This window comes from Dromiciops gliroides, chromosome 5 (genome assembly GCF_019393635.1).
Source record: "Dromiciops gliroides isolate mDroGli1 chromosome 5, mDroGli1.pri, whole genome shotgun sequence".
NCBI lineage: Eukaryota > Metazoa > Chordata > Mammalia > Microbiotheria > Microbiotheriidae > Dromiciops > Dromiciops gliroides.
In genome coordinates, this window is record NC_057865.1 from 243,048,933 (window position 1) to 243,066,231 (window position 17,299).

A 17,299-nucleotide genomic window follows, 5' to 3' on the forward strand; every position below is an offset into this window, starting at 1 on the left:
GGCTAGTGAGAATTTGGCTAAGAAGTGAAATGTGCCTGGCACCAGGCCTTCATGTCATGGGGGACTGAAAAAAACAACCATCAAGAGGGACAGTAGAGCCCCAGGGTGAGAGCCTCTGGAATGAAAGATTTTACTTCTTTTTTTAAAAAAATGTATTTTCAATTCATAGAACAAAAGAAGCATTTCCATAACATAACACAATTTAAAAAATGATTGAAAAAAGATGATTGTATATAAAACTCCAAATTTAGCACATACAGCTTGCTATTCCCTCTAAATATACAACAAAGTTATCATGTAAATTTCTTTTTCCCCTTTTTTCACCACCCTTCCCAACCTAGAGATGGCTACCATTAGATACAATTAGGTATATCTATATGCAATCATTCTATACATATTTCTATTTATCAGTTCTTTCTCTGGATGCAGATCACATCTTTCTTCATGTGTCCTTTATTTTTAATTTGTGTCTAGGGCATAGATACTGTTCTGAATGGCTTGAGGCTAACTATATTAGGGGAATGAAGTATACCAAAATAAATTAATTATTAATATTTTTTCTAAGTAATTAGGTGTTGACAACTTCAGAAAGAAACTGCAACAATTCTATTCTTAAATAGGTTCACCTGAAGACATTGTCTGGTATCATAATTGTTTCTAGTGTAAGTCATCAAAATGATAAGGCAGCTTTTACAAAATAAAGACAGCCTTGACCTCTTATTTAAAGTGACAATACCCAAATCCATGTAGGTCACAAATACTTCATCATAAGCCACCACTGGCTATATTTTATTGACATTAGTGTTAGAGTAGGTTAATCAGTCATAATTACCTTGGCACTATATTTAGCATAATTTGGGATCGATAAGACCACTGTCATATCTATGCTATCACAAAACAGAAGGCAGTTGAAAGAGCTAATCTCATTAATTTGCAAGATCTCCATTATCTATATTGATTCATTCTGTAAGCAGTGGAAAGCCAGAAATATCATTCATTTTCCTCACAGGCCTTTAATTTTTTTTTTTTTACTCAAGACATTTATTGAATACAGGCTGGTTTTTAAGTTTCTTAAATAAACATTTATATCATTTGTTTTGACATTACTTACATCTCCCAATATATTCCCTCTCCCACCCAACGATCCCTTATAACAAAGAATAAAAGAGAGGGAAAATTATTCAGCAAAACTAGCAATACTTCAAAAAAAGTCTTGACATTACATGTATATATAGTCTTATAACTTTGGAAAGAAATTGGAGAGATACCTCTTTATGTTTTGGGGGCACAAATTTTGGTTATTACAGTTATACTGGGTTCAGTTTGCAACGCTCTGTTATTGTTCTTTCCATTTATATTGTTGTAATCATATACAGTGTTTTCCTGATTCCACTTACTTTACTTTGCATCTCTTCATATAGGTACTCCCATGCATCTTTGTATTTATAACCATTGTTTCTTTTTTTTTTTTTTTTGTAGTTTAATGTATTTTAATAGCAAACTTACAGGAACAGCACAGAAGACAGACAACATTAAAAACATGTACTTGCATGTAGGACAACTCAGTTAGAAAAGTATAGTGAATGGATGGAATCTACCGTATGATAAAAATGCTACAAACACCATTTAGTTGCCGTCAATAAGAAATTTACTTTTTAAAAAAATCCAAATGCTGGCATTGTCCAGAAAAATTTAACAGGTTTATTTATAATTGTTATAAAGTTGAATTGTTGAAACTTGTTCACGGAAACATTTTTGACTGCATTAATGCTTTATGTCCTCGCATTTATATTCAAAATTCACACACAAATGAAAATGGAAAAAACTTGCCAATACCTGATTCTGTCCCCTATTTTTCCATTCGCAATCATATACTTAGGTACCTTTTGACCCCATGGGAAAAAAATATCTAACGTTCAGAACTACCAATAACAGGAAGAAGAGATTTTTTTTTTCTGTTTTGAGAATGAAGAATGTTTCCCCTCATAGTAGAGTTTAAGCACGTTCTCCACGTATGCGACGTGCTAGCTGGATATCTTTTGGCATGATTGTGACACGTTTGGCGTGGATAGCACATAGGTTGGTGTCCTCAAACAGGCCAACCAGATAGGCTTCACTTGCCTCCTGCAAAGCACCAATTGCTGCACTCTGGAAGCGCAGATCTGTTTTGAAGTCCTGAGCAATTTCACGCACCAGACGCTGGAAGGGAAGTTTACGAATCAGAAGTTCAGTGGACTTCTGATAACGTCTGATTTCACGGAGAGCCACAGTACCCGGCCTGTAACGATGAGGTTTCTTGACCCCTCCAGTAGAGGGCGCACTCTTCCGAGCGGCTTTTGTAGCGAGCTGCTTCCTGGGGGCTTTACCACCGGTGGATTTACGGGCAGTTTGCTTGGTACGAGCCATGTTCCTGAAAACTTCTCCTTATACACCCCCCTTCTCTTTCGGCTTGGGCTCCGAGAGCGAGAGGCGGCCCTAGCGCTGGAGAGCTACGGCGGCGGCGGCAGCGGCTGCGAACACCATAACCATTGTTTCTTAAACTATAGGCTCATATTTTTTTAAATTTTTATTTTTCTTTTCTTGGCGGACGTTAGACACATTTTTATATGTATAGTCATAGGGTCATCTTCATGTACTACTCTAGATTGGCTTAACTAAAACTTTCAGTCACGTCCAATTTTTGATATGAGGACACATGCACTGAATTTGCAGGGCAGGTAGGTGGTACAGTGGATAGAGTACTGTGCCTGAAGTCAAGAAGATTCATCTTTTTGAGTTCAAATCTAGCCTCAGAAACTTGTAATCTGTTTGACCCTCAGCAAGTTACTTCACCCTGTTTGCCTCAGTTTCCTCATCTGTTAAATGAGCTGGAGAAGAAAATGGCAAATTACTCCTTTGCCAAGAAAAACCCAAATGAGGTCATAAAGAGTTGGACATGACTAAAATGACTGACCAACAAGATATTGAATTTTCTGTTCTGATCAACTTACCTAGAAAAGACATTTTTCTGTTTGTTTGTTTGTTTTAAGAAATGGTTTTACTTTTCTTCTTTCTACTGATTTGGTCAGTCCAGGTAGTCAAGATAGTTGAAGCTGTAACCATATTTCAGGCTAGTTGAATAAACATATGTATGAATGAAGGAAGGAATTAATGACTCAGCATTTCTTAAGTGTTGACCATGTGTTTAGCATTGTGCTAAGCAATGGAGATCCAAATACAAAAGTGAAATGGTATCTGTCCTCAAAGCACTTATATTCTAGAAGAGGAGAGAATACACAAGGGGGATCTAGGGAAGGGAGTTCTGGTCCAGGAAGACACAAGGATGGTGAGTAGAACAATAGAGCAGTAAAATTACTTGCTCTTTCCAGATGAAATGGTGGCATTGATTTGGTTCCAATTCTAAGATCAAGTGCTGAAGTGCAGATAAAGACATGACTCCAGGAAGGGAAGAACTGATTGGTTTAGCTATGCCTTGAAAGCATCAGGGAAATGTGAAGGAGCTGGACAGAAGGTCTGCTTTTAAGGATAACCCAACTGACAATCTACCTTGTTTCCCCTCTAGAAACAGAGCATCTGAGCTACTTTGTGTAAACCTGATAGATGGCTGACTACATAAACGTAGCACTTTGTGACAGCTGGGTTTTGTCTTCATTCTTTTTTCTTTCTTTCTTTTTTTTGAGTGGGGCAATGAGGTTTAAGTGACTTGCCCAGGGTCACACAACTAGTAAGTATCAACTGTCTAAGGCCTGATTTGAACTCGGGTCCTCCCGAATCCAGGTCTGGTGCTTTATCCACTGTGCCACCTAGCTGCCCCTTGTCTTCATAAATTCTTAAAACTACTACTTCTGAAGTCCAATCAGGATAGAATGTAGCGATTGCCTCTCTTGTTTTGGATAATAAACTTCTATTAATGAAGCCTGATGCTGTGTTGGATTTTTTTGGTGACCACATTTTATTACATTGCCTTGTCCAAAGAATCATAGGGTTTGGAGCTTGCTAGTCCAACTCCCTTCTTTTAAGTGTGAGGAATCAGAGACCACTAGAGGTTTAGTAACTGGGCTAAGATCATACAACTGACCCTGGGCTCCATATCCAGTGCTCATTCTGTCATACTACTCTCTTCCTGACATGCATCACCATGTATAGTCAACAACAACTTGCTAGGTCTTCCCCCTCCCCAAAATGCTCTTTAATGAGGTGTCCCCCATTCTGTACTTCAGTTTTAATCTCCATCAGACCAGTGACTATATCTATTTTTTGTAAATCTTCCAGAGCTCATAAATAGTAGGGACTCAGAAAATTATATTTTTAATTGAAAATGTTTTTTTAAAATCTATCAGATAATCTATTAATGAATCCAAAATATATAAGAGCCAATTTGACTGATTCTTCCTCCTACTGAGTTTTCTAATTGTTTTGTGGCCAGACAAATGCAAGCTTGGGCTGTTACCTCCTCACTTTGCCACAGCAGGACTTGACTAATTCTTGTCTTTCTTTGGTCAGTTTTAATTCAGACCAATAAATCAATAGTTACTTAGTAAGGATCTATACTATTCAAGGCCCTGCGCTAGTACTGGGGATACAAAGACCAAAAAATAAGACAGCCCCTGACGTCAAGGAGTTGACATTCTACTATGGTGATACAGCTGTATATCTATACATCTGAAAGAAATACACTGAAATTGTGGGATTGGGGCAGTAGGGAGAAGATGAATCAGGAAAGTCCTCTTAAAGAAGTTGGAACTTGAGCTAAGCCTTGTAGGAAACTAAGGATTCCAAGAGGTAGAGCTGAGTGAAAAGAACATTCCAAGAAGCTGAACACAGGGACAGCTTGAGCAAAGACACAAGAGACAAGAGAGAAAGTGTGAGAACAAGAGTAATGTAAAAACAATAACAAACCTGGAAAGGTTGATTGGAAATAAATGCTAAGCTGAATCATTTGTCTTTTATCCTAGAAGCAATGTCTCTAAAGCCTTTGGAGCAGTGATAGAACTGACATAAAGAGACAATTTCTCCAAATTGGAATGCTCTGCAAATGGAACGAGTTGCCTTGGGAGGCAGTGGTTCACCCTCATTGTTGGTCTTCAGGTAAAGGCTGGATGGCCATTTTCCAGGAGTGTCTTAGAGAAGATTCCTGTCCAGACTTTGACTGGAGTCGATAGCCTTTGAGAGAATTTCCAACTCTGAAATAATACCACTTTTCTATGTCCATGGGCTGGATTTAAGTAGCAGTGATTTTAGTGATAATATGCTAGAAGGTATTGCTAATAACCTTACCAGAGGTATATATCAATAGCCAATGTTTCACCAGTAAATCTTCAGTTTCACCTTGAATTAAATATGTTAGGGATAGGGATGGATATGGGAAAGAGCCTCTTTTTTCATTGGCAAGAGGAACTTCCAGATGAGGAGAGTCTTTCTACCAATGAAGTCAGCACTTTCTCTGAAACTTAGTCTTAGAGGATTTCCTAGAACATCCAAAGTTCAAGTTACTTGACCAGGATCATTAAACCAGTATATATATATATATACATATATATATATCAATCAGGGACAGAAGTCAGTGTTTTAAAAATATAGCTGTTATTAAATGAAATGGTTATTAAATAGTGGTTATTAAATTCATTCTCTAAAATATGGTTACTTAATAGTCAATTGACTGGTTAGTCATGTTATATAAAACTATTATTGTATATAGGGATGTATTAAGACATAAGGCATAGCCCTTTGCCTGGAATGTCCCTTTCCTGATCTTATTTCCTCCCCATCCCTTAAAGTCCATTCTAAATACCTCCCTTCCAGCAAAGTGAAGTCTCCTGTTTATCCCATTTACATCACTTAGCACTTCACGTTTCTCCTCTTTAATATATATATATCAGGAAATATATCATTGTTATCTCTGTTGGAGGTCTGTTGTTATTCAATCATATCTGACCCCATTTGGAGTTTTCTTGGCAGAGATACTAGAGTGGTTTGCCATTTTCTTCTCCAGCTCATTTTACAGATGAGGAAACTGAGGTAAACAGGGTGAGGTGACTTGCCCAGGGTCACACAACAAGTAAGTGTCTCAGGCCAGATATGAACTAAAAAAGATGAGTCTTTCTGACTCTTGGCCTGGCACCACAACTCTAACCACTATACCACCTAGCTGCCCTGTGTTGGGAGTCTAATCACTGGAAGATCATAAGATTTATGAGGGCAGGGACAAATTCTTATCTAAACTTTGTAACTTTCCCAGAGCAGTGTGCGCTGAACACAGTAGGTGAGCAATGCATAAATTAATGAGTACACAGTATTCATAATCTATGACCATATTTCCTTGATTTAACATTTTATCATTTTAGATCCCTTGTCTGAAAAACTTTTTCCATGAAGTTTTTAATATTTCATTGATGCCTTTTTCTGTTTGTTTTTTACATCAGTCATTTCTTAATATTTAGCAGCATATCAACAAATAGAATACCTACTTGTATTTATGGAGAATAGTTAAGCAAAACCTGTTGAAAAGCAATTGCATCCAGCAGTTACAATGTTCTGAACCATGGTAACCCACCTCTCTATACTGTCCAACCCTTTCATTTTTCAGATGAGGAAACTGAGTCACAGAAGAGACTAGTCCATAGTCATATAGCTAAGTGTCAAAGGAGGGATTTGAGCCCAGATATTCTTGACTCTGAGACCTACTCTCTATCTACTAGCCCACACTATCTCTACAAATTAAACATTTCTAAAATGTATGAACTATATATCCTATCTACCTATTTATCTATCTGCCTATCCTTTCACCTATCTATCTATCTATCATCTATCTATCTATCTATCTATCTATCTATCTATCTATCTATCTATCTATCTATCTATCTGTCTGTCTGTCTGTCTGTCTGTCTGTCTGTCTATCTATCTAGTCTGTCTGTCTACCTATCAATCTATCCATCTCTTCTCTACTACTAGTATCATGCATCATACATTTGAATTTACTTGCACTGCCAGACTGCTGGTTCATTGATGGCTAATAATGTGAATGAGGGAAAAAATGTTTTTAAATGAATCTTTAAAAGGCATCTGTGAAAATACTATCCTTTACAGAGTTGTATTAATTTAGTCAATTATGTTTGCAAAGACAGTTGTTTTAAGCTGTTGCTCTTTGTACTTGAGGAATAATTCAATAATTCTGATAGCATCAACACCCACTTTACTAGAACTCTCTGCTATCTAACATGTCACACAACAGGGCGAATTGGAAGGTGATGATTATTTAGGTTGTACAAATGTCCTTTATAGTTCTGTGGTCTGAAGACACAGAAGCTTTACAATTGCCAGTCCCCCATTTGTCAGCTGCGTCCTATTCTGCCACACCTCCACCCCATCTGTTATCACCCTTATGTGTACAGGGATCAGAGCCAAAACCCTTCACAAATATAAAGATGATGGGAGAGGAAAAATCATTCAGCCATATAAAGACATAACAGTATCTACCAAAAGATCTTTCCAAATTACAGAATGTTAGAGCTGGAAGAGACCTTAGAAATTACCCAAACATAAGACCTGCATTTTAATGATAAAGAAACTCAGCCCCAAAGAGACTTAGTGACTTGCACAAGGGCACACAGTTAGCTGCTAGCCTGGGAGTAGAACCTAGGCCTATTGTCTCTCATCTATTACTCTTTCACTAAACCAGTTTCTTTTTGAGAATATTGTTATTACTACTCAATCATGTTTGACTCTTCATGAAACCATTTGGGATTTCTTGGCAAAGATACTAGAATAGTTTTTGCCATTTCCTTTTCCAGTTCATTTTACAGATGAGGAAACTGAGGAAGACAGGGTGAAGTGACTTGCCCAAGGTTATATAGCTAGGAAGTGTCTGAGGCCACATATGAACTTGGGAAGAGGGGTCTTCCTGACTCCAGGCCTGGTTATCTACTAGCCCATGCTGCCTTTACAAATTAAACATTCCTAGAAAGTGTAAAATATATATCCTATCTATTCACTGCATCACCTACCTGTCCTATTTAAAAAATATTAGATTACCTCAATCACTTGAGGTACAATGGGAAGAAAAATGGATCTGGACAGTAGGAGGACCTGAATTCAAATACCACTTCTACCACTATTGACTTTGGGGAAATCATTGAATCTCTCTGGGCATCACTTTCTTCATCTATTAACATGAAAGGATTAGATGACCACTACAGTCCTTTCCGTTGATAAATCTATGGTCCTATGATCCATTTGAAAGCTATCCCAGCTGGTTTTGTAACATTATACCCAGTCTTGAATGCCAGCTTTTGAAGTTTGGATTTTATGTTTAGCAGTATGGGAGTCATGAAAGATTTGAGGGCCTTGTTTTAGGAAGAGCATACAGTAATGTTATAAAGACTGAATCTGATCAGGGAGAAATTGGACAAGATAGGAAGCTATTACAATATGCTAGGTGTGGAAATTTATTTTGATTTGAGGACCCTACCTTTAGGCTGAGATTAGAAAGCCTTAGGCCCTCTGGGTCTCTCCCCCTCCTCCTCAGCTTCAGCTGAGCGAAAAAGCCCCATGGGCTGTACAAGACACCAGGTCAGACAGCTGGGGGAAAAAAGCCCCAGCTCCCTCCGACCTGAGTGGAGGGATCCAAGAGATACTGGGCTTGTCCAGGCTGGGCTCTGGTGAGGCACGTGATGCTGGAGCATCCCCCTAGCCACAGCCCTGACTGGCGGATTAACTTGGTCTGTGGGGGCGAAGGAAGCCCTGAGATTTGAGTGGAGAGAAGAAAAAGTATATATAGACCTGGGAGTTAGATAGAAAAAGGAAGGAAGGAGACGAGGAAGGAGACGGACTAAGGAAAGAGGGAGACGGACTAGGGGGAGGAAGGCTGACTAGAGCAGAGGAAGGAGACGGACTAGATAAAGAAGGACAGACTAGAGGACAGGCTGAGGACGGACTAGATAGATAAGACTCAGGGGTTCGGACGGAGGCGGCTGAGGAGACGGCAAAGATTGGAGACTAGAGACGGGGCTACAATGACGCAGGAAAAGACGAGAAGGACTAGGAGCAGGCAAAAGAGAGGCCGAAGGGCAAACTGACAGAGCAGACAGACAGAAGGTTATAGGCCTTAATACAAACCAGGGAAAGTGTAACGTGCCCTGAGGCCGGAGGCGGCTAAGGCCCTTATGGTATTCAAGAAGTTCGAAGCTCAGCAAGTGCGAAAGAGAGATGAAAGAGACGCAGTGGAAAGAGACCACAGGAAAGCAGTCAGGTTGTACACTTTATTTCCCTGTATTCCTAATTTGAAATAGTATCTCATAAATAAACTCTGCTTTGATTATTTGGTTAAGAGCCTTCTTAATCTTTAGTCTATCAGTTTGGGAGCAGTGTGGTGGAACTTTATAAACGGCCCACATTAAATTAACGAAGTCAGATAGCCAAATAGTCAAAAGTCCCCAGTTTAGCCCTCCAGTCAGATTAGCCCCCCAAATTAGGCTAGTCATCAAAAATATTTCACATAGGTAAGAAGTAATAAATAAGTGAACTAGATGATAGCAACAGATATGTGAAGAAGGGGAAAGATACAAAAGGTAGCATAGTATTGAGGAAAGATCACTGACTCTGTATTCGGAAAACCTGGTTTCAAATACCTTCTCTGATGTTTATTGTGTGACCGTAAGCACACCAGTTAACTGAGGGACACTTCAGTTTCCTCATCTGTAAAATGAAGGTCTCTTCTAGATCTATGATCTTTATTGTGTCCTGGTACAGTTTTGTTCTACTTTAATGCATTATCTCAGTGTATCACTAAGTATATAATCACTACTTGATGAAAAAGAAACTGTAAGGAACCAGCTAAATTCATTGAGTATTAAAATGCTCTTGAACCTGCATAGATTATATGAAAGCTCTCTAGTTTTGCTTATGCTTCCTTAATGATACAGTATCTAATTTCTTCAAAGGGATAAAGACAGAACACCTGGGAATGGAATGCATGAGTACTAATGTTGGCTTGTTTCTGGGAATCATTGGAGAAAGAAAACAATCCTATAACTCTGATTTTCAAGCAATGTCATTAGGAATTACTGAACATTATTCTATAAGATCATAGCTTTAGAACTGGAAAAGAAACTGAGGCCCATAGAGGTTAAGTGACTTACCCAAAGTCACACAGATAGTAAGCAACAGAGCTAAGATTTCAGCTGAGGTTTTCTGACTCTAAGCTGAAGTTACTTGCCCTAATACATCCAGGTAAACATCTGCTGTTTGTATTTTCGTGAGGATTCATGCTGAAGATATTGTCAATGTCTTTCTTTCAATAAAAACTTCATCTAGAATTAAGAAGCAATTGTTATGATGCCATGGATGATCTGAAAATGTATTCATTCATAGTATCTATTTTGAAACTTCTAGAACTATTGATAGTCATGTCCAGCCATGTGGAGATCATGTCTAGCAGATTCAGTAATACCCAGGAGTGGCATTAAAAGTATTCTCTCATCCATATTCAGGCATGGGAATATAAAGTGAAGCTAATTCAGCAGGGTCCTTTGCCCTCATTTAAAAAAATAATGTTGAAGTGTTTATAACTTTGACAAACCAAATCAGTTGCCTAGAAACTAAGAAGCGAGGACATATAGGTGGATAGAGCACGGGCCCTGGATTCAGGAGGACCTGAGTTCAAATCCGGCCTCAGACACTTGACACTTACTAGTTGTGTGACCTTGGGCAAGTCACTTAACCCTCATTCCCTGCCCCTAAAAAAAGAAACTAAGAACCACTATAATATCTACAATAGATACCACATCATTTCTTTCAAAATGTCCTGCTACATAGGTTGGGCTCATTAATTTTCCTTCAAAGGTATTGAAACTTTTTTATTGTTTAGTCATTTCAGTCATGTCCATCTCTTCATGACCCCATCTGGGGCTTTCTTGGACAAGATACTGGAGAAATTTGTTGTTTCCTTCTTCAGCTCATTTTACAGATGAAGAAACTGAGACAAAGCAAATCAAGTTACTTGCCTAGGGTCACACAGCCATTAGGTGTCTGAGGCCAGATTTGACCTCAGATAGAACTGCTAATAATAAAAAGCTAATAACAAAGAATTGTCCGAAACTCTTTCAAATAGACTATGTGAAATTCACTTTTACCTGAGATACTAATCATTGAACGGAATAACATTTTTTAAGTTTATTTTCATTTCTTTACATTGAAAATAAAGGTGCCATGGGGGCAGCTAGATGGCACAGTGGATAGAGCACTGGCCCTGGATTCAGGAGGACCTGAGTTCAAATCTGGCCTCAGACACTTAATACTTACTAGCCATGTGACCCTGGGCAAGTCACTTAATCCCAATTGCCTCACCAAAAAAACAAAAAACAAAAAACAAAAAAAGAAAAGAAAAGAAAGGTGCCTAAGATATTGTATACAATGGAAATTAAAACTACACCCAAACATGATGGAGCCTGGAACATTGTATATGGACCATACCATTCTGATTTTAATTTATATGGGTACTCCCTCTTATCAAGCAGATAGCAACTTGGATGCCCTTTCTGTGAGGTGCTTCTTGTCTTATGTCCCATCCAACTTTTTGGAGGATTTCCTAGCAGGCTTTTAATGTCATGTGGTGGATAGAGGGGCATGTAAACCTGACCACTGATTTTTTTCTTCCTCCTATATGACCCTCTAGTGACACTCGATGCTCCCCAGGAATGTGTCTTATTAGGAGATAATTTCTTTTATATAATTCATTTCATCCTAAGTAGCTCTCCAACCAGAACTAAACTATTCATGCCCCAAATGGGCTTGGCATTTTAAATGATGATGCAAAATACTACTGCCCTCCATATTCCCATTTCCCCCAGTCATACAGCATAATGCCTTTCACAGGAAGACAGAAGCACTCTGTGTCAATTAGTTTTTATGACCTTTTAGGCTAGAGAAGCAAGCCTAATTGAAATACACACTGAGAGTTCCATCCTGCATGTCTTATCAACATTAAAAAGGGTCTGAATGAACTGATTAGCCTTCCAAAGAGCTTTGGTTATTGAATATGGAGTGGAACATCATCAAAAGAAAATCAAACTATGCCCTCATGCCTCACTCTCTGCTTCTCTGGGATAGCTCCACACAGGGCCAAAGAAACTTATTATTAAGGAGAGTCTCACATCCAGGAAAAAAGCCAAGTCTGAAGATAGAAGTTGAGTAAATTTCTAGCTGTTGTTTCTCAACAAGCTAGGCTACATTTTTTGGACAACCAAGATGGAATGACAAAGAAATACTGCATCCCATGATATGCCTGCTGGACCTTGTTACAGTCTCATTTACATCAACTGCCTACGAAATAGAATGTATTCTCCTTTCTGTTTGGGATGAATTATGTGACAGAAGCTACAGTAAACACGTTCTCAAATAGGAAATGTTCCAGACAGCTTTCAAAGCAAAGCAATGACAGTGAAGGTTGTCATAGTCTGGCAGTGCATATAAATGGGAATGTGTACATGCATTTAGTCTTCCATGACTAGAAACAATCCCCTGGGTAAATGTTAAAAATCAAATACACATGTTGATACCAACTACATAGCATCTCAAAGCATCCTCAGGTTTGGTCTCAAGTCTCCATGGGTAAAGAAAAGTACAACTGGAGTAATTTAGGGAATTACAGCTCCCAAATCACTTCTACTTTAAATTTAATTTAAGTGAATGCAGAATTACCCCCACTCACCCCCCCTTTTTTTTATCCTAAATTGTCTATTTGATCAGACCCCAGAGCAGACTGTAGCAGGAAATTCAAACTAATAAGAAAAAAGGTTAATAATTCTATTGGATATTTACTGTAATGTTTTAATAAGTATTCCATTTTGAAAGGCACTGTCTCATGGCCTTCAATTTTCTCTTTCTCAGTAAGCATGGAGACAGTGCTTGACAGAGTTAAGAAAGCCAGGAAGATCACATTCCTCCCTCTGACACATACTAACTCTCTAGGTCGCTTAGCCTTTCAAAGTCTGGTTTTTTTTACTATTATAAATATACAAATTAAGGGGCAGCTAGGTGTCACAGTGGATAGAGCACCAGCCCTGGAGTTAGGAGGACCTGAGTTCAAATCCAGCCTCAGACACTTAACACTTGACCTTGAGCAAGTCACTTAACCCCAATTGCCCTGCCAATATATATATATATATATATATATATATATATATATATATATATATATATATATATACACACAAATTAAAAATAAAGGACAAATGAAGAAAGATGCTGTATTTATCCAGAGAAAGGACTGATAAATAGAAGTATATAGAGAATATTTTACATACATATGTACATATATGTATATTCACACTTGCATATTTATATGTGTGGACATGTGTTGGACATGAATACATGTATACACATACATATATTATATATATTATATATATATAATTTGTCTAATGATAACCATCTCTAGGGCAGCCAGGTGGAAGGAAGAAAAAAATGGAAAAAAAAGAAATTTACATGATCACTTTATTATATATTTAAAAGAAATAGCAACTTGTACATAATAGATTTAAAGTTTCATGTACAATTATCTTTTTTATTATACTATGTTTTATGGAAGTGCTTGTTTCATTCCATAAATTAAAAATAAAATTAATTAAAAAACAAACAAAAACAAAGTCTGTTTTGCCATCTGAAAATTGGAGATAATAAGGTACACACCTCCTAGGATTGTTGTGGGACTCAAATCAAATGATATATGGAAGTGTTTTGTTTTGTAAACTTGATAGCATCCTATGAATGTCAGTTATTATCATCATCATCATTATTATTAAAATTGCTCTACTCAGTCAAGGAAGATAGTGAATAGAGTGCTAGACTTACAGTCAGGAAAACCTGGGTTCAAATCCTGTCTCCAATATTTATTGACCCATGACTTTGGTCAAGTTCCTTCACCTTTCTGTGCTTCAGGCAACTCCCTAAGATACTAGATCATAAAGGGTGGGGACCTATATGTCTCATCAGTTGGAGTTCCTTTTGCTGGAGAGCAGTGGTGTCAAACTCAAGCCAAAATGGGGCCTACTAATTCATACATATGGATCCCTGCTGGTCACATATTGATTCAGACCCCACCCACACCACTACCATATTAACATTATGTTCTACTGTATTTTTCTTTAATATGTTAAATGTTTCCCAATTTCATTTTCATCAGATCTGGCCCAAGCAGGGCCCTCATGCCTGTGTCCAAGGGTGTCTGTTTGACACCTTCGCTGGAGACTATCCCCTTGGCATTCCTCTATTTAAATCAGTAGTCACCCTCAATGTAACCTCTGCCTATGAGCTATGTCTTGAGGACAGTTCTAAATTCTCCTTCCTACCTCTTCAAGGAGGAATGGATTTATTTGTTTGTTTGTTTGTTTATTTTATTTTGGCCAGGCAACTAGGGTTAAGTGACTTGCCCAGGGTCACACAGCTAGTGTCAAGTGTCTAAGACTGGATTTGAACTCAGGTCCTCCTGATTCCAGGGCCGGTGCTTTATCCACTGTGCCACCTAAGTGCCCCAGAATGGATTTAGAATAAGACAACCTGGGGCTTTAATCCCAGATTGCCCCTTGTCATGCCTCAAGTCCTGTCACTTGAGGTAAATCATTCTGCCAATCTCAGTTTTCTCTTCAGGAAGAAGGTTACAGGATCTCAAGGGCTTCTCCCAGCTCTAAATCTGTGATCCACTTTTCCCAGATTCACCTCATCCCTACTTAACAAAACAGTGTCCCGTGTATTAGAGGGATTCGTCTCTAAGGGATGGAAGAGGTCATGAAGAGTCTGGCATGACTGAAACGACTGAACAACAAATATGCCAAGCATGGAGCTAAGTGCTTGGGCTACAAAAAAAGAAGCCATCAAGGAATTTACAATCTAATGGAGGTGACAACATATAAATATATACAAAACAAGATAAATATACAAGATAAATAGAAAATTATTAAAAGAAAGAAAGCTGGAATTAAGAGGGGGTTAAGGAAGGCTTCTTGTAGAGGGAAGGATTTTAATTGGAACTTAGAGGAAACCAGAAAGGTCAGTGTTCACAGCAAAGGAGGGAGAGCCTTCCAAGCACAGGCAGAGAAATTTGACAGATCCAAGAGATGGAGTGTCTTGTTCATTGAATATGCAGGAGCCCAGCGCCACTGGATCAAAGAGTATGTGTTGGGGAGAAGGGTGTAAGAAGACTGGAAAAGTAGAAGGAGGCTGGGTTATAAAGGGCTTTGAATGCCATTTATAACTCAGTTTCTCCATCTGCAAAACAGGGATAATAATAGTATTTATCTCACAGGATTCTTATGAGGATCAAATGAAATGATATCGGTAACACACTGCAAACCTTAAAGTGTTATAACAATTCTAGCTCTTTTCTTTCCTTCCTTCCTTCCTTCTCTTCCTTTCTTTTCTTTCTTCTTCCTTCTCCCCTTTTCCTCTTTTATTCTCTTCTCCCCACTCTCCTCCTCTTCTGTCTGCTATGACAATATGCCACCACTTTAAATACCAATGAGAATTCAATTTCACCAGAGACAATGGCAGCAACATGTCTGGAATGAAAACTCCCTTGGCAAGGTGGGGCCCATCCAGCTGGTATACCACAAAGGAGAAGCAGCCAGACTCTCACACATATAAACCTTTTAAGTACATGAGCTTTCTCCCTTTCATGAAGCATTAACATTGATTTGCTGACCACAATGGACCACTTGTGAAAGTCATGGCCATCTTAAGTGCTTTAAAAGAGGGGAAAAGAAAAGTCCATGGGCCCACTGGTTTTAACTCCCTGAAGATCAGATCTATTTGTTGCCTTATGATCCTCTCTAATAATATCTCAGTGCTTTTAGGAGAGATGGAGATGATCTCCCCAACACATCTCCCCTCTGAGTTAACTTCATTAACTATTAATGAAGGCAAAGAAACAAGGCTTTTCTTTACTTTGCTAATCACTCTCACCATGCTCAGTAGGAAGCAGGAGGCACAGCTTGCCTTATTTATCTGTCAGGAAGGAAAACACAGACATCTTCAATGTGGATAATAAGTATTATTCTGAAATATGTCCCCTTCACAGAGAAAGCTTATGCTAAATGGCTTTTACATTATGTTCAAAGATCCATTTCTATTGTCAGAAACCTGAACTAGAAGAATAAACAACCAAATAATCCCCATGAAGAGGAAACAAAACTCTCTAGTAGAATGATTCTTAGTCATTTTCAAGCCATAGAATGAATGGGGGGAGATTGTAGTATATATACCATGATATCACTCAATAATAACGATAATAACAGCAGCAGGCTTTTATAAAGGGCTTTAAGGCATATGAAGCGTTTTATTTATGTTATCTCAAGGAGTTCTCTTTACAACCCTGTGAGGTAATAAGTGCTACCATTATCTCAGTTTTACAAGTGAGGGAACTGAGGCTGAGAGATGTTAGGAGACATGTACAGAATTATACAGATAGTAAACACCTGAGGCAAAATTGAACTTGGGTCTTTCTGATTCCAGATCCAATGTTCTATCCACTGTGCCACCTAGAATTCACAGTCCCCTTCCTTTGATCTGCAAAAAAAAATGATGTTCTCTATAGAAATCAAGCCTTCACACAAGTACCAGGACTAGAACAGGGCTTTTATCCAGGGTGCTGAATTTTAAGAGCACCAAATGTGAACTGGAGCTTTGGATCCCACCTCTGTTCTGCTTACCCAGGAGAGGCCTCATTCCTCTGGACAAGAGTGGCATCTACTTCCATACTATTGTAGTCATAGCAGGACTGAACTTGTGCCAATATCCCAGAATTCCTTTCTCTTCCTAGACAGTGGCCACCCCTAATCTGCACTTGTGGGAATACACATACATATCCCACAGGTCTCTTTTTATGACATTTACTCGTTGTAGTTTATACACTCCCAATCTCTAGGCCCCCAGTCAGGGCAGCTGGTAGCACAGTGGATAAAGCCCTGGAGTCAGAAGGACCAACCAGAGTTCAAATCTTATTTCAGACACTTACTAGCTGGGTGACCTTTGCAAGTCTCTACCTCAATTTCCTTAAACATCCAGGGCCATCTCCAGTGGTCTTGCTGTATATCTTGCCACTAGACCAAGATGATTCTGGAAGAGAGTGAGGTTGGTGACCTTGCACAGCCCTTTCTCACTTAAATGTAATTCACTGCAGGTCATGACCATCTATCATGGTCTTCTTTGAGGATGAAGAACAAACAACAGGCTCCCAATTCCCTAGTTACCATTTTGCCTCTCTTCAAATCTGGATGAGTTCTTATGAAAGAGAAGCATGTCTTTGTGA

General features: G+C 38.6%; 2 protein-coding genes across 2 annotated transcripts in view; both read right to left on the reverse strand.

Moving 5' to 3' along the window:
* PTPRR (protein tyrosine phosphatase receptor type R) overlaps positions 1–17,299 on the reverse strand; it is a 373,668-nt gene that overhangs the window by 238,695 nt on the left and 117,674 nt on the right. The window lies entirely within an intron of this gene.
* On the reverse strand, positions 1,460–2,515 carry LOC122727598 (histone H3.3A). Its single transcript, XM_043965215.1, has one exon. It carries the CDS (start codon positions 2,404–2,406, stop codon positions 1,996–1,998), a length of 411 nt encoding a protein of 136 aa, XP_043821150.1. The 5' UTR covers positions 2,407–2,515; the 3' UTR covers positions 1,460–1,995.

Bases quoted from the DNA above. Each gene is read 5' to 3' on its own strand.
- LOC122727598 (XM_043965215.1), bottom strand. From the start codon at position 2,406: ATGGCTCGTACCAAGCAAACTGCCCGTAAATCCACCGGTGGTAAAGCC.